Consider the following 26,269-nt stretch of genomic DNA (forward strand, 5'->3'; position numbering starts at 1 on the left):
AAAAAGCAGAGAGACAATAAGGACTGTAGTAGGCTAAATAATGGCTCTCCAAAAGATAGTCACATCCTAATCCCTGGAACCTGTGAATGTTACTTTATATGGCCAAAAAAAAAGGCTTTGCAGATGTGATTAAGGATTTTGAGATGGGGAGAGATTATCCTGCACTATTCAGGTGAGCCCAAAATGCAGTCAACATGTACCTTTTAAGACAGAGAAATTTGACAGGCAGAAGAGGTCATGTGACTACAGAGGCAGAGATTGGAATGCTGGCAGCCACTAGAGAGACGAAAACAAATTCTCCCCTAGAGCCTCCAGGGGGAGCATGGCCTTGCCACTTTAATTCTGAACCAATGACACTAATTTCAGACTTCTGGCTTTCAGAACCGTGAGAGAATAAATTTCTGTTGTTTTAAGCAACCAAGTTTGAGTAATGTTACAGCAGCCATAAGAATTAACACATAGATATTTCAGAACAGTCTGTTGCAGTTGCTTAGAATGTCAAAAGGAACATGGGACATCTATACAATATAAGCTATTTCCTCCCTGTCTCACTCACACTTTAAACACACAAGTAATAGGGATAACAAAAAATACCGGTAGGACTGGAAGAGTATAGCACTTAATTCTTATGCATTTTAAAGAGGAAAAAACCCAAATATTGAAGTTTTATCTTTGGTAAGAACCTCATGATTTCACATTTGTTTCACAGTAAAGTTTAAGTCAGTTAACAAACTATGTTAATATGGCCACTTTAGAGCTGACATCGGCCTTCACTTCTGATCTCTCCAAATAATCCAACACACATCTACCAGAATAATTCTCAAGTATTCTTCCAATCATGGTATGAACAAGTCTCAAGAATCTTCTGGGTCTTCCAATAGGTACTTTCTTCCAGAACAAAATACATACTGGTAGGAAGACAGCAATTAGAAGGCCTAAGTTTAGTTCCACATATGTTCTGTTACTTATTAAAGTGTTGACCTTTTTAACCTATGTACCTTCTTTCAGCCGCAGTTCTAAAAAAAGTTATTATCTAGACTAAAAAGTGAAGAATGAACAGGAAAGGCAAGGAGATATTAAAAACGGGTAATGAGGTTAAGAAAGCAGTCCTAACTACATTTTATGTAGTTAACTTTACCTTCTCTCACCCTTATTTTCCTTACCTACAAAACTAAATCATAATAATGCCTGCATTACATACCTCACAAAGTTTTGAGGATCAATCAAATTACTGTATGTGAATACACAATCAACTATAAGAGTTATAAGTGATCCAAGAGAAGTATAACAATATCAGTGAAGTTATGGTGAGGCAAAAGAGGTATAACAATATCAGTGAATAACACACACACTGGACATATAATCAGTTTTAGTCCCAAATGGGTTGTGTATTAACAGATAGAACTGGTACATTTCTTAAAGTAAGTATTATTTCTTCATTTATAAAATAAGAATATCCCCACCTATCTCAGAAGTTGACATGAAAGTGATTTTGTAAAGCATAATGTTTCACATAACTTGAAGTGCTAAGAATATACAGTACCATATCTCACTTTGAAAGTTCATATCTCTCAGACTAAACAACTATGTTCCAAGATACTTGAAATAACCTGAAAATGAGACCTCTGAATCATTGCCAGTGTCACTGGACTGGTGACTGTTTTAGAAAATAAGACAATAAATTCTACAATCTGTAAGAGTCATGTTAATCTCAGATGCCATTCTAAACCAAATTATTAAACATTTGACTTGTGAATACCAAGAGGATGTAGAGATCTCAAGGATTAAGATACATGAGCTAATACTAACAAGACATGTCACAGACTAATCTTGTTTCTTTCCTTATGTATTTGGAAGACTTGTAGATCAGAAAAAGTATACTTGATGTTTAACTAGATGTTAGTAAATAATTTTATAATGTCTTCTGTGACTTAAAAATGATGTTTAAGAGCAACATCTTTCAGGTCCCCTCCCACTTTCTGGGAGCTTTTCTGTCTTCTTAATAAATTCTACTTAAAAAAAAAAAAGAATGACACTTAAAAATATAGCAAGTTCAGTTAGCTAAATCAGCAACTGGTTGAACAAACCCACACAGAGTATACTACTTCACAGAATGAGATTTGGAGCTGTTTCTATGTACTCAGGGTATGCTTCTGAGTTCTGAAGCTGACATGAAGCAGCAAAGGACAGCAAAAAACAGTGGATAACAAAATAAGGATCCAAAAAGACATGACATATAATGAAGAAATTTAAGAAGGATAAATGCAAGAATTCTATAGTAGATTCCAAGACAAGTATAGAATAAAAAAGACTCATGTGTAGAATGTGTTTAAAGGGTTTTTGGTATTTAATTTTAATACCCTAAGCTTATGTGGGTTTAAACTGCATTAATAGAACTATAATACACAGAACTAGAGGGGAGATATTTTTGCTTCACTCTGCAAATGTTAGACCACGTCTGGAGAACAGATTTTTGGTTATCATCCTTCAAAAGGGACCTAAACAAACTGTAACACCTGATGAGGAGAAGAAATTCAAATCATGTCTCATGATTTGAACAAAATGGAGCACAGGGTACTGAGTCTGGGAAGAAAGGAGAGCTGAGGCTTACTGTGAAGAAACAAAGGAATAAATGTTACTCAGTAATAATAATAATATAGGATTGTTTGAGGATTAACTAAATTTATGCATATACAGTACTTATAATTGTGACTCTCAGTAAGCTCTTGATAATATATTAGTTATCTTATTTCTAGTGAATTTCTTGAGTTGTCTAGTGAAAGGTATTCAACTTTCTACTTTGTACTACCTCTCACTATTAGACAAGAAATCCACTCTGTACCACTCAAATCCTGGGAAACACGAAGTATTACAGAATTGTCGATTCTCAAATCAAGTTCATGAGCTGATGACCAGATTCATTTTTGGCATAAATAAGAATCATATAGTGATCATATAGATAAACTGGTTTTTGCGTATCCAATTCAAAACTGGTTAATTACCATTAACATATGATATGAACACATGAAACTATAGATCTGTACATATACACACACATATATGTACACAAGCAACACATAAACACACCCAGACATGTAGACATGATATGCAGAACAGTATAATTTTAAGAAACTCTGGAATCAGGTGGCTCAGGTTGTACAGTATCATCCGTACTATTTAATCACTATGTGACTTTTAGAAAGTCATCTTAAAATCTGTTTTCCCATTGGTAAAATACAAACAAAATAGTATAAAATAGACTTAAATATGCCTTTCTATGTGCTGGCACATAAGCACTCAGTAATTATTAGGCGCTATTTATTATTATTCCTTATTATCTTAAAAAGGCTTGGCTTTTGCCAACTAAACTGATATGACTACTTTCCATGCTCACCAAAAAAGGAAGGATGTGTACTCACTGTCAAGTGAATAAATGCAACCAAGGCAGGGCCAAAGCTTGACTAATTCTACCACAAAAGATATAATGAGCCATTTTAAAATTTAGACAGTTTATTAGGTTTAAATAGTCTATGCCATATAAAAAACATTAGTCAAAGAGTAAGCTGCCTGTATCCATGACCCAAACACCATCAATGATAATAGCAAAAGGGCCTGGCTGACTACCCATAAGTTGTTGAGTTCAATCTAGACTAGTAGTTTTACATCCTACAGCTCTATTCTAAGGGGGTGAGGGGAACAAAAGTCTAGTATCTCATCAAAACCAGGGAGGTAAGACTAACTGTCTCATGACAGACTTTCAAGTGAGACAGAGAGTGGGAGACAGCGTCACAGTAGCTTCTCAGTGGTCACTGATCTCTTCCTATCCCAGAATCACAAGATAAGTCAAGACTCAGATAAGTTGCAGTCCTGAGGTCCAAACCTTTGCCTATATGGGCATAAGCAAGGTCACTAGGGTGCCTTGACAAAGCTGTTTCCCTACACTTATAGCCCTATATTCTTTATCTCACTTGCCTAGATCTATGTTGTTAAAACCTTTTAAATATTTTCTGACTGTTCCAACAAGTGAATGAAACATTCTGTTCACTTGAAAAAACAGTTCATTTTACTCCAAAATAATAAAAATTATCAAAGTTTTACAAACAGGTTGAAGAAAGGGCAATGGTAAAGATAACTCTGTAAAAGAAACCCCACGTATACTTTTATTATTGCACTGGATGCAAAGGACGTAATATTCATTCCTTTGACTACTAAGAAGATTAGGTAAAAAAAAAAATTTTTTTTTAATGCTTAACAAAACAATGGCAACTAAAGAGACCCACCTAGGCAGCGAGACCTCATCTCTACAATAAATCAAAAAATCAGCCGGGCGTGGTAGCGCGCGCCTGTAGTTCCAGCTCCTTGGAAGGCTGAGGCGGAAGGATCGCCGGAGCCCAGCAGGTCGAGGCTGCGGTGGCCGGGAGCGGCCGCTGCACTCCAGTCTGGGTGACAGAGTGAGACTCCAACTCAAAAAAAAAAGGGCAATGTGACCTGGGGAAGAGACACCCCTGCACCTCCCCACGGGAGGAGATCTCCCTGACCGTAGGAGAGTAGGAGGGGCGGACAGCAGCCCCAGCCACCTCCACAGCCCCTCCTCCTTCCCAGCTCCAGACACTGAGGAAAGAAAGAGGTGGCTCTTCAGGAGAGACCGGATTAGAGGAACAAATTACAGAGCCTGCCACAAGAGGGCAGGTTTTAATCTCAATTTTTAATTTTTTAAAATTTTTAAAAAATTATTTGACTGTTTGTTAGTTCATCTATTCTTAAAATATTTTACCTTTGTGCATGAATGTGTATATAAGGGCTTGATCTGCATCCCTCCATTTTTTTTTAACTTTTTCTGTTTCTTTTTTTTTTGAAACTTTTTAAAATTTATATTTTGGTCTTACAAATAATCATTTTTAAATGGACTTTCCTGTAAGAGTGTAAAACTCAAACATTTGCCAGATATCAGATCCACACAAATCCTTAGAAAGGTTTTCTGTATAGTTTTCATTGATGCAAATCTCTGAATGTTTGATAGATTTTGGATCTGTTTTGCAATAATAAAGTTACAAAGTTCTTATGCAGTGCATTCATTACAAACTACAAATGACATTTCTATTAAAAAGAAAGCTGTGTAATACAAAAATATGAGACACTGTGCAGTAGGCAACCAATGTATCTTACTTACTCTGTAGTTTTCTGTCATTACTTTCAAAGGTCACACAGCACAAGAGGCATTGTAATCATCTGTGTTATTAACTCCCTAATTTAAAAATCTGTTGTTCATAAAACTGGACAATTATCACAAACTATAATTTGTATAATTAATCACAAGCCTGTTACAAAGCATTCTGTTCATAGTATCAACAAATGCAAGCAGACGGAAATTTATAAACAATGAGTTTTGGCCAGGTGCAGTGGCTCATGCCTGTAATCCCAGCACTTTGGGAGGCTGAGGTGAGAGGACTGCCTGAGCTCACTGGTTCGAGACCAGTCTGGGCAAATTGGCAATACCTCATCTCTACAATAAATCTCCCCCCCCCCCCAAAAAAAAAATTAGCCGGGCATGGTGGCGTGTGCCTATAGTTCCAGTTACTTGGAAGGCTGAGGCAGAAGGATCACCTGAGCCCAGCAGGATGAGGCTGTGGTGGCCGGGAGCATGCCACTGCCCTCCAGCCTGGGTGACAGAGTGAGACTCCCATGCAAATAAATAAATAAACAATAACCAATGAGTTTTGTTAAGCTTGCTGTCTCCTTAGATATCATGGACTGTGCTGCTACTTCAAGACCTAATTAAATGTTTAATGCCTCAGAGTAAAAGACTGATCAAAAATGGAAGCAAACAAAACTAAATTATTTTCTAGGTGCTGTAATATTTCATTTGATAAGATAACAAAAGGATAGGACACAATTTAAGCAAGATATATATGCACGCCAACTTTTCACTCAGGAATTCTTCTAAACTGTGTTCCATTTGAGGATGCTGAGCTCTTCAATGACGTTCCTATAGTTATCCAAAAGCTTTAACACAGGGTCTGATCCACGAATACTTGATTTGCAGTCCTCTGAATAGTTCGTTTTTATCACTCCTGACGAAAGAATGGATTGAGGGAATTGTCCCAATTTTCATCCACAGACTTCAAGAATAGCTCCTGCATACAGCTTTTTGGTTTCAACTTGTGCTTCCTCCTGACAGCATCCCCTGCAATCAGGATCTAGGTGGAGCAGGTTAAACTGTCTGTGACGTTCACAAGAGCTGCAGAGCAAGTTGCTGGAAAAACCCAGCTCTCTGCATGACTCCGATGAAAACTCTGCCCCAAAGGTAGACATCACTTGAAGCACAGTTGCTAACAGCAACCACAGCCCAAATGATGGCACAAGTCACCCACCTGGCCCGGCCACCATCATCCTGTTTCTTTCGTCTATTTGTCGTTTTCTGCTTATGAATGATTAATTGTTAATCTTTCAACTTTGTTGTTATTTGTATGTTTCTATTCTTTTGTTCTTCTGGGGTTTTTATTTTCATTTTTTATAGCTTAAGGCGAGTGTCAATATATGTGTGAGGATTTGATTAGAATTCCTTTTTTTCCCCTGGTCTTTCTGTTTTTCTTCTCTATTCACTTTGTGCTAGGCATATGTGTGTGTGTTTAGTTTCCTTGGTTTTTTGTTGTTCTTTGTTTTATTACACTTTGTTGTTAATCCAGTTTGTTTTGGGGTGAGTGTATGTCAGTGTCTGTGTGTGTGTGTGTGTGTGTGTGTGTGTGTGTGTGTGTGTTTTGCATTGGTTTCTGCTTTGCATTGTCACATAGAGTGATGGTGGGGAGTGGTTCTCAGGGAACACATACCACAATAAGTAAACATTGTAATTTGCAAGTAGTTTCTGAATCCTAGTGCCCCATCTCCTACTTTAGTCGTATTTCAAAAACTACAAGGGACAACAAAGCTTCCCATCCACCATCCTATTTCAAAATAGAACAAATCCAGGCCCAGATGAGGAAAGAATAGAGGACTGAACAAACATCAGAAGAGAAAGCCTCTCCCACTGACACTGAATAACAGAACTAAAGAGAAAAACAAGAGATATATCACAAATGAGGAAAAACCAAAGGAAGATCACAGGTAATTTCAAGTGTACCAAAGCCAAAATTCCTGAAATATCAGACCTAGGTGCCCAAACAATGGAAGTCACCAAGACAGGCCTAAGAATACAACAGGGATTAGGGAATGGATGGAAAGAGTAAATAAGACTCAAGAAAGATAAGATGCAACACTGAAAGAACTTGTAACAGAGATTTTGGTTACAACAGAGATAAAAAATTTCATACAGGAAATAAATAACAAGATGACAAGCATGGAAAGCAGAATTAATCTAGCTGAAGAAAGAATCTCAGAACTTGAAGACCAGAACATGGAATTAACCTGATCTGTAAAAAACATAGAAAGAAGACTCAGAAAGAAAGAACAAAGCCTACGAGAAATATGCAATTATATCAAGAGGCCAAACCTACCCCTGATTGGTATCCCAGAAGAAGAAAAAGAAACGGAGAACAACTTGGAGCAAGCATTCCAGGAAGTAATCCAAGAAAACTTTCCCCATCTCACCAGAGGTGTGACCAGTCAAGTACAAGAGATACAGAGAACCCCCACAAGAAATCAAATGAGAACACCAACCCCTAAACACAGAGAAATTCGCCTACACAAAGTAGGCACACAAGAAAAAATCCTAAAGGCGACAGAGAATGGTCAGACTACCTACCCAGGAAAACCAATCAGAACAGCAGCAGATCTATCAGCAGAAACACTACAAGCAAGAAGGGACTGGAGCCCTACATTCAAAGTCCTCAGAGATAAACAATTGCAACCAAGAATTTCCTATCCAGCCAAGCTCAGCTTCATCAGTGATGGAGAATTAAAATCCTTCCCAGACATCCAATCCCTAACAGATTATGACCAGTTTTACAGCAGACACTTAAAAAGGTATTAAGCACAGAAGAAAAAAAAGAATGACCACACACTTCCCAACACAACTGCAGAGGACAGAATCAATAGAGAATACAGCACAACAAGAAACTTGAAAACACACACATACATTAACCCCAAAGTCAAAAGAAAACAAGCAAAGAAAAAACTTTATAAGAACCTCATGAAAGGGATAAACAATCACATTTCAATAATCAGCCTGAATGTGAATGAACTAAATGTGCCAAAGAATGGCAAACTGGATAAGAAACTATGACCCAATTATTTGCTGCATCCAGGAGACTCATCTCACTACAAGGGACGCACACAGACTCAAAGTAGAAGGATGGAAAACGAGTTTCCAGGCAAACAGATCACAAAAGAAGGCAGGAGTTGCAATCTTAATATCAGACAAAACAACCTTTAAGTTATCAAAAATTTTAAAAGATGCAAAAGGACACTACATAATGATAAAAGATTCAATACATCAACAAGAAATATCCATCCTGCCGGGCTCAGTGGCTCAGCCTGTAATTGCACTTTGGGAGGTTGAGTTGAGTGGATTGCCTGAGCCCCACGGGTTCAAGAACCACCTGGGCAACTTGCTGAGGCCTCATCTTTACAATAAATAAAAAAATCAGCCGGGTATGGTAGCGCGTGCCTGTAATTCCGGCTACTCGGAAGGCTGAGGCGGAAGGATCGCTGGAGCTCACCAGGTCGAGGCTGCGATGGCCGGGAGCAGCCACTACACTCCAGTGTGGGCGACAGAGGGAGACTCCAACTCCAAAAAAAAAGAAATATCCACCCTAAACATAAATGCACCCAACACAGGAGCACCAGCATTTATAAAACAACTACTTAGTAAACTAAATATATTGACTCTTACACTATTATAGCAGGGGACTTATAGCCCTATATAGATCATTGAGGTAAAAAAATCAACAAGGAGATCCAGAAACTAAACTTGACACTCAACCAAATAAACTTAATAGATACCTACAGATTATTCCACCTAACAACTTCAGAATATACATTCTACTTGTCACCACATGGAACGTACTCCAAGATCGATCACATCCTTGGCCACAAATCAAGCATAAACAAATTCTATAAGGTTGAAATCTTGCCATGCACATTCTCAGATGACAGTGGAATAAAAATAAATACTAACACCAACAAAATTTCCACAAAGACATAGACACTAAACAGCATGATGCTGAAAAACTACTGGGTTGACACTGAAATCAAAGCAGAAATTAAAAGATTCCTGGAAACAAATGAAAATGAAGAAACATCTTACCAAAACCTCTGGGATACCATGAAATCAGTTCTAAGAGGGGGATTTATATCTCTACAACCACACCTCAAGAAAACGGAAAGATCACAAGAGGAGATTCTAACAAATCGCCTAAGGGAGCTGGAAGAGAAGAACACCAAAAATCCCAACTTTAGCAGAAGAATCCAAATCACCAAAATAAGAGCTCAAATACGGGGCATAGAAGACAAAAACATCATAGAAAACATCAACAAAACAAAAAGCTGGTTCTTTGAAAGAATTAACAAGACCGATGAACTCCTAGCCAGAATGACCAAGGAAAAGAGAGAAAAAACTCAAATAAACACAATCAGAAATACAAAAAACCAAATCACAACTGACCCCAAAGAAATACAAGAGATTATCAGGGATTACTATGTACATCTATATGGAAACAAACTTGACAACCTAAATGAAATGGAGAACTTTCTGACATCACACAACCTCCCCAGGTTGAAACAAGAAGACACCGAGACACTAAATAGAACAATAACAACCCAGGAAATTGACTCTGACATACGAAAACTACCTACAAAAAAAAAGCCCTGGACCGAATGGCTTTCCAGCACAATTCTACAAAACATACAAGGAGGAGCTGATACCAAACCTACTGAAAGTATTCCAGGCAGTTGAGAAGGATGGAATTCTCCCCAAATCATTTTACGAAGCTAACATCACACTGATACCAAACTTGGTAAAGATCCAACAAAAAAAAGAGAACTACAGGCCAATATCCCTTATGAACACAGATGCAAAAATCCTCAACAAGATTCTAGCTAATCGGATCCAAAAACACATCTCAAAAATCATCCACCATGACCAAGTAGGCTTCATCCCCAGGATGCAGAGCTGGTTCAACATTCACAAGACCATAAATGTAATTAAATACATCAACAGATGTCAAAACAAGAACCACATGATTATCTCATTAGATGCAGAAAAAGCTTTTGATAAAATCCCGCATCCCTTCTTGATAAAAACCCTCAAACACCTAGGTATAGAAGAAACATACCTTAAAATAGTAAGTGCCAATTACGATAAAACCACAGCTAACATATTGATAAATGGGCAGAAACCAGAAACATTTCCCCTGAAAACTGCAACAGAACAAGGCTTGTTCAACATTGTGTTGGAAGTCCTAACCAGAGCAATTAGACAAGAGAAGAAAATCAGGGGTATCCAAATAGGACAAGAGGAAGTCAAGTTATTCCTCTTTGTTGATGATATGATCCTATACCTTGAAAATCCAAAAGAATCTGTCAAAAACCTGCTTGCACTGATAAAGGACTTTGGCAAGGTCTCAGAGTACAAAATAAATGTGCAAAAGACAGTTGCATTCCTATACACCAACATCAAGCAGGCAGAGACTCAAATTAAAAGCACAATCCCATTCACAATAGCCACCAAAAAAATGAAGTACCTCGGCATCTTCCTAATCAGAGAAGAGAAGTGAAAGACCTTTACAATGAGAACTACAAAATGCTGCTCAAAGAAATCCAAGAAGACACAAACAAATGAGAAAACATACCATAATAACGGATAAGAAGAATCGACATTGTTAAGATGTCCATTCTACCAAAGGCAATATACAGATTCAACACAATACCCATTAAGCTACCAACATCATTCTTCTCAGACCTGGAAATGACAATACAGAAATTCATATGGAAACATAAACAAACACGGATAGCCAAAACAATCCTTAGCAAAAGAAACAAAGCAGGAGGTATCACACTTCCAGACTTCCAAACTTTACTATAAAGCTACAGTAATCAAAACAGCCTGGTATTGGTACTAGAACAAGTACATAGACCAATGGAACAGGACAGAGATTCCAGAAGCAAAGCCTCAATTTCTCAACCAACTCATCTTTGACAAAGCCTCCAACAACCACCACTAGGGAGAGGAGAACCTATTCAGTAAATGGTGCTGGGAAAACTGGCTGATCACATGCAGAATAATGAAACAGGATCCCTACCTATCACCATACACAAAAATTAACTCTAAATGGATCAAAGACCTAAACGTAAAACCTCAAACTATAAGGATTTTAGAAAACACAGGAGACACCTTTATGGAAATTGGAACTGGCAACCAATTCCTATTCAGAACCCTAAATGTCCATACCTTAAAAAATAAAATAGACAAGTGGTACCTCTTCAAACTAACGAGCTTCTAAAAAGCAAAAGAAACTATCAGGAGAGCAGGGAGACGGTTCACAGAATGGGAAAAAATATTTGCCAACTATATTTCTGACAATGGCTTAACATCTAGGATCTACAAGGAACTCAACTGCGCCGAAAGGAAAAAACAAACAGCTCCATTAAAAAGTGGGCAATGCCTGAGCCCACGGGTTCGAGACCCGCCTGGGCAGGCAAGACCTCATCTCTACAATACAATCAAAAAATTAGCCGGGCATGGTAGCACGCGCCTGTAATTCCGGCTCCTCGGAAGGCTGAGGCAGAAGGATCGCTGGAGCCCAGCAGGCGAGGCTGCGGTGGCCGGGAGTGGCCACTACACTCCAGTCTGGGTGACAGAGTGAGACTCCAACTCAAAAAAAAAAAAGTGGGCAAAAGGTATGAATAGACACTCCTCAAAAGAAGATATACGGGCTGGGTGCGGTGGCTCACGCCTATAATCCCAGCACTTTGGGAGGCAGAGGTGAGAGGACTGCTTGAGCCCAGGGGTTCAAGACCAAGCTGGGAAACTTGGCAAGACCTTGTCTCTATAATAAATCAAGAAAAATTAGCCGGGCACTGTGGTGTGTGCCTGTAGTTCCAGCTACTTGGGAGGTTGTGGTGGAAGGATCGCCTGAGCCCAGCAGGTCGAGGCTGTGGTGACCATGAGTGTGCTACTGCACTCCAGTCTGGGCAACAGAGTGAGACGGGCTCAAAATAAAAAAGGCAAGATAAAAATACAGAACTTAAAATGAATTACATGAAAGGTCTGCCATAACATAAATCTTAATTTTTTTAATTTGAGCCCTTTCCTCTCTCAAGATATATGACTTAAGAGAACTTTAACCTTTTCAAATACAGAGTTTTAAGATAGCAGTTCTTAAAACATAATCCTTGTTCCAAAAGTATCAGCATCACTTGGGGACCTGCTAGAAATATAAATTCTTGAGCCCCACCACAGCTGTAAGAAAATACATGGAGGGAGTGTGTTTGTGGGGAAGAACAATGTGTGTTTTAAGTCCTTCAAGTTATTCTTACACGCGCCATAAGTTTGAAAACCAGTTAAAACATTTCCAGCACAAATGTAGCTACTTTAAAATTACTGCAAATTATATACCTTAAAAATTTAAAAAAAAAAATTTTTTTTGGAGATGGTGTCTCTCTATGTTGCCCAGGCTGGAGTGCAGAGGCTATTCACAGGCATGATCACAGGGCACTGAAGCCTCAACTTTCTAGGCTCATGCAATCCATCCAGTTCAGACTTAAGTAGCTGGGTCTTCAGGCACACGCCACCATGCCTGGCTTTGTAAACTATAATTTTAACACCTTCAAATTTATGAATTACAACTGTGACTATATTTGGGCTATTTATCCATAAATGGCTAAAAGTAACACAAGGAAGCAATGATTTCTAATCTTCCCACCTTTGTCAAACAGTCATATTGGCAGTTTTATTTATCTCAACAACTTGTGCAGAAAAAAGGGCAGGTACAACAGAAAACAGAAAAGAACAATGAGTAAAAGCATGAACTTTAGAGCCAGGGAGATTTGGGTTCAAGTCTACATTGGTTAAATAATACCTGGACTATTTGATACTTGGGCAAATAACTTATTCCACATTTGAACATTTTCATTGTAAAATTTGTTTGTGGATTAGATACAATTAAATGAGAATGTATGTAAGGAAAAGCAGACCAACGGAGAAAAATAGAAAAAAAAGAAATAAATCATTTATATAGAGAGATTTAGTATACGATAAAGGCAGCATCTCAAAATCAGTGGGAAAAAGTGGAACTGTTAAACAAATGTGTTAGGATAACTGAACAGTCATATGGAAATATATAAAATTAGATTCCTTCTACATACCTACAGCAGCAGGATAAATTCCAAGTGAATGACAGGAATAAATGTAAAAGATGAAATCATACAAGTATCAGAATAAAATTGGGGTGAAAATTTTATTTTTAAATTTAATCTCTAATGTGGCAGTATTGATAGGTGGGGCCTTTAAGATGTGACTGGCAGAGCCCTCATGAATGGATTATTCCATTCAAGGATTAATGGATTAACGAGTTAATGGGCTATCACAGGACTGGGGCCAGTGGCTTTATAAGGGGAAGAGAGACCTGAGCTGGCACACTCAGGGCCCTCACATGTGATGCCCTGTGCCATCTCAGGTCTGGGTAGAGAGCCCCTACTAGCAAGAAGGCTCTCACCAGATGTTACCCCCTAAATCTTGAATTGATCAGCTTTTATAACTGTAAGAAATAAATTCTTTTTCTTTGTAAATTACCTGGTTTCGGATATTCGTTTTATAAGCAACAGAAAACAGGCTAAAACAACCTGAGATTAGGGAACAGTTTGCCGGAAGCAGTAAGTGGCCAAAAATTAATAAAACTGATTATATCAAAAAACTTTGAATAGTTACAGAAATCATAAGTACAAATACAAATAAGACAGAAAAATGTTTGTTAACATGTACAAAATGTATTTTAGTAACATATAAAACATTTATGAAATTCTCTAGCCCTGTAGAAAAAATTGGCTAAAGAAATGAACAGAAGGTCAAAAATGCAAATGTTTTTAACTATACAACAATTGTTCAACTTTACTTAAAATCAAATAAAACTACAGAGTTAACAATTCCCTGTTAATAATATACTCTGTTGGCAAAGTTGTGAGAAAGAGGTAATCTTACTCATTGCTGTGGGAATATAAAATGATACAAAGCCTCTGGAGGTAAATCTGGCAAAATCTAGCAAAATTACATTTGCATTTATTCTTTGACCCAAAGACTCTTCTTCTAAGAATCTAACCAAAAAAAAAAATACACTGCCAAAAATATATAAAGACAAATGCATAAGGCTAATAATTGCAGGTCTAGTTACAAAAGCCAAAGAATATATTTTATGTTTCTTATTCTTTGTATTTGAGACCAAAAGGCAACTGATGAATAATTTTATGAAAAATTTTAAAACTCTATTGTCTGCCAAAAAAGAATGGTTGGGAAAACTATAGCACATCCACACAATGGAGCACTATGCAGCAGTGAAAAGGAATAAGGAATCTCTGTATGTACCACTCTGCAATAATCTCCCTGATCCAAGCAAAGAAAAATATGTACAGTATAGTATATAACCATCAACTAAGAAAGGGTAAGTCACAAATATATATATATATGTAAAACCAGCCAGGTGCAGAAGCTCACACCTGTAATCCCAACACTTTGGGAAGTCAAGGCAGGAGGACTGCTTGAGCTCAGAAGTTTGAGACCAGCCTAGGTAAGACAGCGAGATCTCATCTCTACCAAAAATAAAAATTAGCCACAGACACCTGTAGTCCCAGCTACTTGTGAGGCCGAGGCAGAAGGATCACCTGAGCCCAGGTGGTCAAGAATTTGGTGAGCCATAAGCATGCCACTGCACTCCAGCCTGGGTGACAAAGTGAAACCCTGAGTCAAAAAAAAAAAATATATATATATATATAAAGTATAGATTATGTATATATTATATATATATATATATATATATAAAGTATAGATTATGTATATATTATATATATATACATATAACCACTTATATAAAAAAAGGAAATATTAAACAATGTATTTTTTAAAAGTTACCTACAAGAGGAGAGAGAGAACAAGCTGGAGGGGACAGAGATAGAAGCTAGATATCTTTGAATATACTTTGAATATACTTTGTAGCCGGGCTCGGTGGCTCAGCCTGTAATCCCGCGCCTTGGGAGGCTGAGGTGAGTGGATAGCCTGAGCCCGCGAGTTCGAGACCCACCCAGGCAACTTGGCGAGACCGCATCTCTACAATAACCCAAAAATTAGCTAGGTGTGGTAGCATGTGTCTGTAGTTCCAGCTACTTGGAAGGTTGAGAAGGAAGGATCACAGAGCCCAGCAGGTAGAGGCTGCGGTGGCCGGGAGTGTGCCACTACACTCCAGTCTAGGCGACAGAGACTCCAACTCAAAAAGAAAGAAAAATATATATATATATATATATATATATATAAGATATGCATGTATATTAAACATGTGTAATATTACCTTAAGAAAAAAATTATATTTTGTAGCTCTGTCTACTAAAAAGGCCTAGAAACTGACCATTCCAGTAGCGAAGAACATGTCTAGAATCCAGATATCTCTAAATACTGTTTTCCCCAAAGAGAACAGAACTCCTTGAAAAAACTGCTGGTTCAAGGGCTGGGGCAAAAGACGTGAAGAAAAATTTGGAATCTAACTTTTGGTACCAAGAAAGCTATCAATAACTGCAAGAGTCACATCAAAAATACTCAGGATCCAAACCGAATAGTCTCTCACTAGTCAAAGATGGGACAAACTGATCATAAATAATAATAACTGTCATTGATTAAAACATCAGATATGTTAAATCCATGAGCTAATAATAGTTTTTTTAAATTCCTAATGGTCTGGATGGGCTCAGAGGCTCAGCCTATAATCCCAGCACTTTGGGAGGCCGAGGCGAGCGGATTGACTGAGCCCGCGGGTTCGAGACCAGCCAGGCAACTTGGCGAGACCTCATCTCTATAGTAAATCAGAAAAAATTAGCCGGGCATGGTAGTGCGCGCCTGTAGTTCCAGCTACCTGGAAGGCTGAGGTGGAAGGATTGCCAGAGTCCAGCAGATCGACACTCTGGTGGCATGAGTGCACTGCACTCCAGCCTGGGTGACAGAGTGAGACTCTAACTTAAAAAAAAAAAAAAATTCCTAATGGTCACCACTGGAGGATACTAATGAACCAACTCATTATTTGAAACCTAGTAAATAAAGAGAAAGAATCAAGCATTTATTATGCTTTTCCTATGCTAAATGTGCCATGGGTTTCCAAATAGATGAAGGGAAATTTCTCTTAATAAAAGTACTCCAGTAAATTAAAAGAGAATAGTAGAATATTACCATTTTGTACTCTTAATAAATGAATAAAGATAGGCATCGATTACAAAGGGTTGTTAATATCACAAAAAGAGAAACAGCTAGGTATCAGGGCCTTCTGATGGAAACACATAATAACACCTATGGGTATTTTTGTACCCCACTATCCAAAGTCAAACAAATCAAACTACAGCCAACCCTCTAGATCCACCTATTATTTTACACAAAATGTAAAATGAAAAACACAGGTTAAACTATACCAGAAAGAAGTAATTAACAAAAACATCATACTGACTATGAAAAATCCTACAGAATAACCTGAATTCTTCAACAAATAAACTGCAAGAAAAAAAAAAGAATGATCCTTTAAATTAAAATAAACTTAAAAGACATACCAACCTGTAAACCACATGTTGTGTGTTCACACAACATTTAGAAAACAACTAAAAATTTGTACACTGTCTGGATTACTGATTATATTAACTAATCATTGTAATGCTTTGTTACTGAATTGTTGAATTGTAGTTAAGTTTCTAACAGCTTTTATCTTTTTCAAATACATACCAAAATATTTGTAGAAGAAATATACTATGTCAGGGATTTGTTTCAAAATAATATCGGACAAGGGAGTGAAGGGAGATATAGATGATGTCATGAGTTGATCATTGTTGAAGCTGGGTGACAGAAATGGAGGTTCATATTATTCTACTTTCATATGTATCTGAAATTTTGCACAGTAAAAAGAATTTTTTGAAGGCAAATATAAGGCTTTAAATTTTGAATAAAACTTACAGATGAAGAATCTTAAGTTCAGAAAGTTTAAATGAATTAGCAAGATCACACCTTTAGTAAGAAATTACTTGAACTGGAATGTTTTCTTAATCTTAGAATAATGTTTCCTACACATTACATTCAAAAAATTACAATGCCAAACAATGTGGAACTGCTTAACCAATTGATAATTGTTGTCAATTTTTCCATAAATTATTCTATAAAAGAGCATCTAGAATACCTTTGGATGATTGTCATAATGTACCATATACTGTTCCAAGCTTTTTACATTAATTCCTTTGATCCTCATGGCAACAATGTGATAGGCACAGTTATTATTCACATTTTACAGATGAAATTTGAGGTACACAGAAATTAAGTCCAAGGCAAGATATAAACCTTGGCATTCTGTCTCCAAAATTTTTAAATATGATGTTAATATTGCCTCATTTATTAAATAAGCTCAGAATGTCTTAAGGACATTCTGAAAAGGATACACCACCCATATAAAATCTGTAAATAATATATACACAAATCAGAAACAAAAATATATCAGGGCTTTACAATGAAATTAAAAGGGATGCATGGAACAACTATTCCCTCCCATTATTTAACAGCAAATTTGATATAGCAGGTTCTCCCATAGTCCAAATAATAGTATTTATTTGTTTGTTTTATTTATTTTTTAATCTTTTTTTCCCCTCCAGTTGAGCTCTCACTTTATCACCCAGGCTGCAGTGCAGAGGTACAATCATGGTTCTCTGTAGGCTTGACCTTTTGAGCTCATGCAATCCTTCTGCCTCAGCCTGGTTCTACAGACATGTGCCACCATGCCTCGCTATTTTTTTTATTTTTTATAGAGATTAAGTCTTTGCACGTTTCCAGGCTATCCTGGATTCAAGCAATCCTCATGCTTTGGCCTTTCAAAGTGCTAGGATTACAGGCATGAGCCACCGTGTCTAGCGCTCAGCACCCTGCCATATTTTTTGTTCTTAATTTGTTTTAACCATAAAATAAATACCTAAGAGTACTTTAAATCTTGGTAACTGGATTAGTCAATAGTAAATAAACAGTATTTATTTGAAAAGTTTTAGCAAGGTAATAGTATTATACTTCGCTTCTAATCATATTCTTATTGCATAAATATCCACAATATAATGATAATGTTATATGAAATTAAAATAAAATCAAACTTTCCATCGTCTACAATAATTTCACAATTTTAGGTTCTGAAACTCAGATAATAAATGTCAAGCTGTGAGTTTAGTGTACCTATCTCCTTAATTGACACCTAAGCTACCAAGCAGTGATGCTCAAGTCAGTTGGGAGGTAATTATCTGCCATCATATTAACACAGATCACAACAAGAGCAAATAGATAATGAAGCAAAATAAGAATTGCTTGTTAAAAAAAATCAGATTGACACTTTTCTGCAAAAGGTATGATTAATGAAATTAGAATATTTTATCATATCTGCGTTTTAAAAAAATTCTTTCCCACAGTTCAACTTTCCTCACAGAATTCAACTAATAAGGGTACATAATTTTATCACAGTCTATGGAACAAGTCGACATACTTTCCTTTTCTCTGAGCTTGACTTTTATTATATCTGGAGAAACAAAAGTAAAATTAGAAGCCTGTCATAACATGAATCATTGTATCATGGATTCAGAAATAACACAAAAAAAGCAAGTCCCCAAAGCCATTCCTACATCCTGTAAAAGCTCTATGTTACATAATTAACCTCTGTCCACTGAAAAACTGGTTGCAAGAAATGTAAAATCCTATTAACTTATACAAATTAGTGCTTAAAATGCAACTCAAAATGGATTTGTCTTTAAAATTATAATTTTGACTAAAGGCAGAAGTGTGTAATGGCTTTGGAATATAAAACCTAAGTAGATGAAAATATATCACTGACACACATCAAGAAACCCCATTTAACCCAATATGTATAAAAATAAGTTCACACTTTCCCAGCCTTCATAAAGTATTGAGTCAAACAAGAAACTAAAAAGATTCAAAACAGAAACCCAAAAAGAATAAATTAAAATACAGAATCAAATAATATATAATAAAAGATGTAAGTAATAATGAAATAATTTTATCAAAAAGTTTCAACTCTCTCCCCAACAAAACTTCCCCAAAACTGTAAGCAAAGAGCTCAACTGACTAATTTGTGTTTTACTTCCTCTATCCAATTACCCTCTATTGGAAACACCCATAAAATGTGCCATAGTACAAATGTCGAAGATGTAACCTCAAAAACATTAAAATTAAAGGATTAAATGAGTTAATATTCAGTATGTACCTAGCACAGTGTATGGTACATAGCAAACAATAAATGGTATTATTATAAAATCATTTGTTAATATTAATAGCATCTTCCATTTGCATAGCATTTCTTCACAATAACTTCCTAAACTATAGAAGATTCTTAATAGTTTGCAGAAATCACATTGATTTTCAATATTCCTGGATGTCTGTAAAATTTGAGTAAGAACACAGAAAAACTATAATGATTCATCCAAAGAATTAATACATTATTTGACTGTGGAAACAAAAAATGTTTTAAGGCAGTTGCATTTACCCTTAAGTACAGCTAAAAAATTTATGCATGTAGCACACACATTTCTATAAGTCACTAATTTAACTAAACTCTTGAAATTATTAACTTGTTGAACAATATAATTTGCAATTTTCAATGTATCTTTTTTTTTTTTTTTTTGAGTCAGGGGCTCACTTGTTGCCCAGGCTGGAGTGCAGTGGCACAATCACAGCTCACAGCAGCCTCAACCTCTTGGGCTCAGGTGATCCTTCCACCTCAGTCTCCCGAGTACCTGGAACTACAGGTGCACACCACCACATCCATCTAAAGTTTTCTGGTTTCTTGTAAAGAAGAGGTCTCCCTATATTATTTAGGCTGGTCTCAAACTACTGGGCTCAAGCAATTCTCCCACCTCCTTCTCCCAAAATGTTGGGATTACAAGCGTGAGCCATGTATCTTTAACTACTTACTTTCGACTTTCTGAGATCAACCATTAATAATACACAATAGTATATTCCACTATTCTGGAATTTGATTAAAAATGTTTATCAGAAATATATACGCATGATTAAATATAAAAGGCTTTTCTAGTCAAAACACAAGAGATTCCCCACAATGTACAAAATATTTTTTAAAATCTGCTTGTAATAGAAATAAACAATATACATTATACAGGTGACATTTATGTTCCACAAAATAACCCCAAAAGATAATTAGTAAGACATGCGATGCTGATGAAGTCCCATTTTCTAAACATCCACCATTGAGACAAATCCATCTTCCAAGTCTTCATCAAGAAAACAAAAGACAACAGAAATAAATCTGCTAATAAATGCAATGAATGCCATCTGTTATGTATAGTAATCTACAGGGAACTGAGAAAAAGAGTAAAATGAAGACTCGTCTTACTTTGTACTCAGGAAAAGAGCATGACAGTTCCTCAATTTAAGTATCCAGGTTTCTTGAAAAGTATTCCTTATATAGAGAAGGGGTCATTCTTAAGTTTCTACCATAATTTTGATGATAAACCATCATTAAAGACTTTCCAAGTTCCCCTTCTTTGATTTCATGATTACTACACAGCCTCTAGTTATTAACTTGGCTTCCCATGGTCTTGGATACAGTGCGCTGGATTTTCAACCTGAAAATTCTCATCACTGTCAGGGGTTATCTTCTATTCCAACATAAACTGGCATTCTAATGTGTACATTCTAATGTATATAGCATTGAATTAGGGTCCTGAATTCTAAGCATACATGAACAAAAGTATACACATTTGAGCTTCTCGGGTTGGAAGTATGAGAACCAGACACTTTTTCACCGACAACTGCTACAATCATTTCTTGGTTTTCATTTTCCTGTCCTTGCTCTAAAAAGAAAAACGACAGTCAAACCAAATTAGGGGAAATCCATGCAAACACCAAAATGACTAATGAAAATCAAAGTAGCAACCTAGAACTTAAACCAAAACATAGGATGCAGTTTACACAGCCTCATTTACATTAATAAGCTATTCCCAAAAGCTTTAAGGTAAAGTCCAGAAATTATTTTGGAACTTACATCAGCCAGGAGCATTATTTAGAAAGTGGCCTGGCCCATGTGTGACTCGATTATTACCAGACGTTAAAATTTTTTAAAAGAGACATCCCATCTGGTGCAGAGTAGCGCAGCGACACTTGCACTTGAAGTGCATACCTGTAGGGTCTTCAACTGGTAACTCAGACTTTTCTCACTAGATCATGCAAAAGGAATTGCATCCTTTCCTCAAAAACTCTCTTTTCCTCACCCCAAAGCATTCGCCCTCACACTAGACTCTCCAGTCTTTCAGCTGTGACCGCTTAGGTTTAAATCTATAAACACAGTTTAAATTTATAACGAGGAGGAGAAACCTGCACACCGAAACCTCAGTTCGCCTAAAACAAAGAAATGTCTGCTAGCATCCCTGGGTCTACAGGGCAGGCAGAACTCTCTCCGGGCCGGGATGCCGAGAACTCCCACTGCCACCGAGATCGCCTTGGCCACCTCCGTCTCCAGGAGACAGCAAGGCCGCGGGGACGCGCGAGGATCCCGCAGGGGGACCCGGGCGGCGGCGGGGGGAAAGGGTGAGTCCCACAGGGGAGCTGTCCTGGAAGGGAAGACTTTGAGGACGTCTAAGGGAGAGGCGGCTAGCTGCAGGGAAAAACAGACTTCTCTCCAAATGACGCACGGGTTTGAAGAGCAATCCAAAGTGACGGAGGCTAAAAAAAAAAGTGACAGGAAGCCATGACCCCCTCCACGGCCGGAGAGGGTTTAGAGAAGTAGACGGGGAGAAGGGGGAGGAGGGCGGCGAGAGCAAGGGCCCCAAACACCACGAATTGAGGGGGACGCACCCGATCTATGAGTCTGGCCTTCGTCCGAATAAAGTGACGGTCTGAGAAAAAGACCGAGCTTAGGCGCGCAGAGGGCGACGCGTGGACCACGGCCACGAGCCCCGCACGAGAAGATGTCGCCTCTCTCTCCACCCTCTCCGTGCCTGGCTTTCCCGCTCACTCGGGCACCGGCGGTCTGCGGGCAAAAGGGCGGAAGCCCGCAGCCCCGGAGGACGCCGAAAGGAAAATACCTGAGTCCCAGGAAGCACGCCCGCAGCGACAGGAGGAGGAGCCGTGGACAACCGGAGCCGGGGCAGGATTCCAAACTAGCTCCGGTCAAACCCCAACTCTCACGGGCGGGGCGGGGGAACTTCCGTCCGGAGCGGGGCCGGCGTCACATCCGCCTCGGGTCTTCGCCGCTCCTCTCCTTCCCGGCTCTAGCGGCCTGCGCGTCGCTCTGACTTCCACTTCCAGGCGACGTTCGCCGAGTCCTAACACCCGACGGGGAACTACGCGACCCAGCATCCCCCACGGCACGTGGGTTTCCGGGTCAAGAGGTCCGCCCGGGGTCCATCACCATGGAAGCGCTCGGTTTGGTCACGTGGTGGCCCTGGTTACGCCCGGTGGCCGCCGTGGGGTCTGGTGCTCGAACGGGGGCCATTTTGCGGAGGGCTGCCTCCCGGAGCCGGGGGCGGCGGGGCAGCTGGCGGAAGCGGTTTCCTTTTCCTGGTCTGCGGCCTGGGGCTTGAGAGGAACTGGAAGGCTGGGCTCCCCCGAGCCCTTCGGAGACGGCGATGGTTCCCTTCGGCCACCGCCACCTGACGCCCCTCCATGGCGGCTGCGCCCTCCGCGCTACTCCTGCTGCCGCCCCTTCCAGCCGTCTGTGCCTGTCGCCTCCAGAGCCGCGCTCGGCGTCGTCCTTCCGCTCCAGAGACCGGTGGTAGTCGAGTCGGGGGCGCCATGAGAGGAGAAAAGAGCTACTACTGCCGTGGAGCTGCGGGAGACCACGGTTCCTGCCCCGCTGCCCCTTCGCCCCTGGCCTCGGCCCTGTTGATGCCCGCGGAGGCCGTCTCAAGTGGCTGGTCTGGGTCTGGAGGCGACGACGAGGAGACCCGGCTCCTTCAACTTCTCCGCACCGCGCCGGATCCTTCCGAGGCCTTCCAGGCTTTGCAGGCTGCTTTGCCGCGGCGAGGCGGTCGACTCGGCTTCCCCCGACGCAAGGAAGCCCTGTATCGAGCACTGGGCCGAGTGCTTGTGGAAGGAGGCAGCGATGAGAAGCGACTCTGCTTGCAGCTCCTCTCGGACGTTCTCCGGGGGCAGGGGGAGGCAGGCCAGCTGGAAGAGGCCTTTAGCTTAGCGCTCCTGCCTCAGCTGGTTGCCTCCTTACGGGAAGAGAATCCAGCTCTGCGGAAGGATGCCCTGCAGATCTTGCACATCTGTCTGAAACGTAGTTCTGGACAGGTACTGAGAACGCTCATACAGCAAGGACTGGAAGGGACCGATGCCCGGCTTCGAGCTTCCACCGCACTGCTACTCCCCATCTTGCTTACTCCTGAGGATTTGTTGCTGGGCCTGGATCTCACCGAGGTGATCATATCCCTGGCCCGAAAGCTTGGCGGTCAGGAGTTAGAGGAAGAATCGGAGACAGCTTTCTCTGCGCTTCAACAAATTGGGGAGCGGCTTGGCCAAGACAGGTTTCAGTCCTATATCTCTCGCCTGCCCTCTGCCCTGAGGAGGCACTACAATCGCCGCCTGGAGTCCCAGTTTGGAAGTCAGATTCCTTATTATTTGGAACTCGAAGCCTCTGGAATTCCTGAAGATCCCGTTCCCTGTGCGGTGACTCTTTCTAACACCAATCTTAAATTTGGAATTATTCCTCAAGAGCTACATTCAAGATTGTTGGATCAGGAAGACTATAAGAACCGGACGCAGGCCGTTGAAGAACTGAAGCAGGTGCTGGGAACATTTAACCCTAATTCTACCCCTCATTCTAGTCTTGTTGGCTTCATTAGCTTGTTATATAATTTGTTAGACGATTCTAACTTCAAAGTGGTCCATGGCACACTTCAGGTCCTGCATTTACTGGTTGTTCGCCTTGGAGAGCAGGTACAACAGTTCTTAGGACCAGTTATAGCAGCTTCTGTCAAAGTGCTGGCAGACAACAAGCTGGTGATCAAACAAGAATACATGAAAATTTTCCTCAAGCTAATGAAGGAAGTAGGTCCTCAACAGGTACTTTGTTTACTCCTGGAACATCTCAAACATAAGCATTCCAGAGTGAGAGAAGAGGTAGTGAACATTTGCATCTGCTCCCTGCTGACCTATCCCAGTGAGGGTTTTGACTTACCCAAGCTGTCTTTTGATCTTGCCCCAGCTCTTGTAGATAGCAAGCGCAGGGTACGCCAAGCAGCGCTAGAGGCTTTTGCTGTGTTGGCATCATCAATGGGCTCAGGTAAATCCAGCATCCTTTTTAAAGCTGTGGATACTGTTGAAATGCAAGATAACGGAGATGGAGTGATGAATGCTGTGCAAGCCAGATTGGCCAGGAAAACCCTACCGAGGCTTACAGAACAGGGGTTTGTGGAATATGCAATACTCATGCCATCTTCTGCGCAGGGTAGGTCAAGCCATTTGGCACATGGAGCAGATACAGACTGGCTTTTGGCTGGTAACAGAACGCAGAGTGCACACTGTCACTGTGGTGACCACATGAGGGATAGCATGCAAATCTATGGATCTTACAGTCCAACTGTCTGTACCCGAAGGGTATTAAGTGCAGGAAAAGGAAAAAATAAATTACCATGGGAAAATGAGCAACCTGGAATCATGGGAGAAAACCAAACCTCCAGTTCCAAGGATATAGAGCAGGTATGCTTCTCTAATTTTCTTGAGTTGAAAATGTGAAGAATTTTAAGTGAATAATATGCCTGTGATGACTTTAAGGTGAGGCTGCTTGAGGATTGTTGTGTTTGTTTTAAATCAACTTGAATAGTGATGTGGGTATTCATTATTGTGGTACAGTTCACAAAGGACCATTTAATAGTCTTCCTGCTTGATGGATTTGTTTAAATTTGAGGCCCGAAATGATAAAGGCAATATCTAGATCTCAATTTTAGTTTGTCTCTTTGGCATGTCAGTTACCTCACTCACACAACAGACACTGACCATCCAGTAGGTGTCTGATAAAGTGCTGTTTTGGGAATTAAGATGACACCAGTTCCACACTGGAGAAAAGATCAAACTATACTGGCAGTTAGCAAATTTCCTAAGTGCTTAAATAGAAATATAAACAGAGGCCTGTGAGCATACTGAAGATAGAAAAAAAATTCCACTAGAAAAGTCAAAACCTTCAGGGAAATGTGAATTTGAACTGAGATTTTCCCCCTAAAGCTTTTATTTATTACAAATCTGGAGGAAAGTTAAAAGTACAATAAATACCCATATTCTTCGTCTGTGTTTACCGGTTGTTAACATCTTGCCACATTTACTGAACCATTTGAAAGTAAGTTACAGATATCTTGACATTTCGCTCTTAAATATCTTGGCATGTATCTCCTAAGGATGACATTCTCCTTTATAACTATAATATTATCATGCCTCAGAATATTGGTAGTAATTTGGTAATATATGGTAGATTGCTTGCATTTAAATTTCTCCAATTCCCCCCAAAAGTTTTACATTTTTTGTTTTGCTTTTGACATCCACGATCCAGTCAAGGTTCATGTAGTTCATGTCTAGTTTATCTAAAATAATACCCTCCCCCCACTATTGTTTGTTTATTTTTTCACGGTATTAGCTTTTTTATTTCTTAAGTCTGAGTCTTGCTGTATCCCCAGGCTGAAGTACAGTGGCACAATCATGACTCATCACAGCCTTGACCCTCAGGACTCAAGAGATCGTCTCACCTCAGCCTCCCGAGTAGCTGGGAATACATGCACACGCCACTGCACTTGGCTAATTTTTTTGAATTTTTGAAGAGACAAGGTCCCACTGTGTTGTCCAGGCTGGTTTTAAGTGCAAGCTCAAGCAGTTCTCCTGCCTCAGCCTTCCAGAGTGCTGGGATTACAAGCGTGAGCCACCGTGCCCAGCCGACTTTTTTTTGTTGTTGTTGTTGATTTGGAGTCTCACTCTGTCGCCCAGAGTGGAGTGCCGTGGCCGCTCCCGGCCACCGCAGCCTCGCCTCGCCTGCCGGGCTCCGGCGATCCTTCCGCCTCAGCCTTCCAAGTAGCTGGAACTACAGGCGTGAGCTACCACGCCCGGCTAATTTTT

General features: G+C 39.6%; 2 protein-coding genes and 1 pseudogene across 3 annotated transcripts in view; 1 reads left to right on the forward strand and 2 right to left on the reverse strand.

The window, feature by feature from the left end:
• KLHL28 (kelch like family member 28) overlaps positions 1–22,384 on the reverse strand; it is a 38,283-nt gene extending 15,899 nt beyond the window's left edge. Inside the window, exon 1 of the mRNA XM_008052317.2 lies at positions 22,252–22,384. The gene's annotated coding sequence lies outside the window, so the exon portion shown is untranslated. The remainder of the gene's footprint in view (positions 1–22,251) is intronic.
• LOC103254182 lies at positions 5,712–6,387 on the reverse strand (annotated as a pseudogene). The gene has a single exon (XR_002481614.1). The product of XR_002481614.1 is annotated as a selenoprotein F pseudogene (transcript).
• A 251-nt stretch (positions 22,385–22,635) lies between the features above and the next one.
• TOGARAM1 (TOG array regulator of axonemal microtubules 1) overlaps positions 22,636–26,269 on the forward strand; it is a gene marked incomplete at its 3' end in the record, with an annotated part of 57,736 nt that continues 54,102 nt past the window's right edge. The window contains exon 1 of the mRNA XM_008052319.2: positions 22,636–24,868. Coding sequence (XP_008050510.1) covers positions 22,832–24,868 — 2,037 coding nt within the window. The remainder of the gene's footprint in view (positions 24,869–26,269) is intronic.

The sequence above is a fragment of the Carlito syrichta genome, unplaced genomic scaffold (assembly GCF_000164805.1).
Source record: "Carlito syrichta isolate Samal-C Ts95f unplaced genomic scaffold, Tarsius_syrichta-2.0.1 Scaffold272423, whole genome shotgun sequence".
NCBI lineage: Eukaryota > Metazoa > Chordata > Mammalia > Primates > Tarsiidae > Carlito > Carlito syrichta.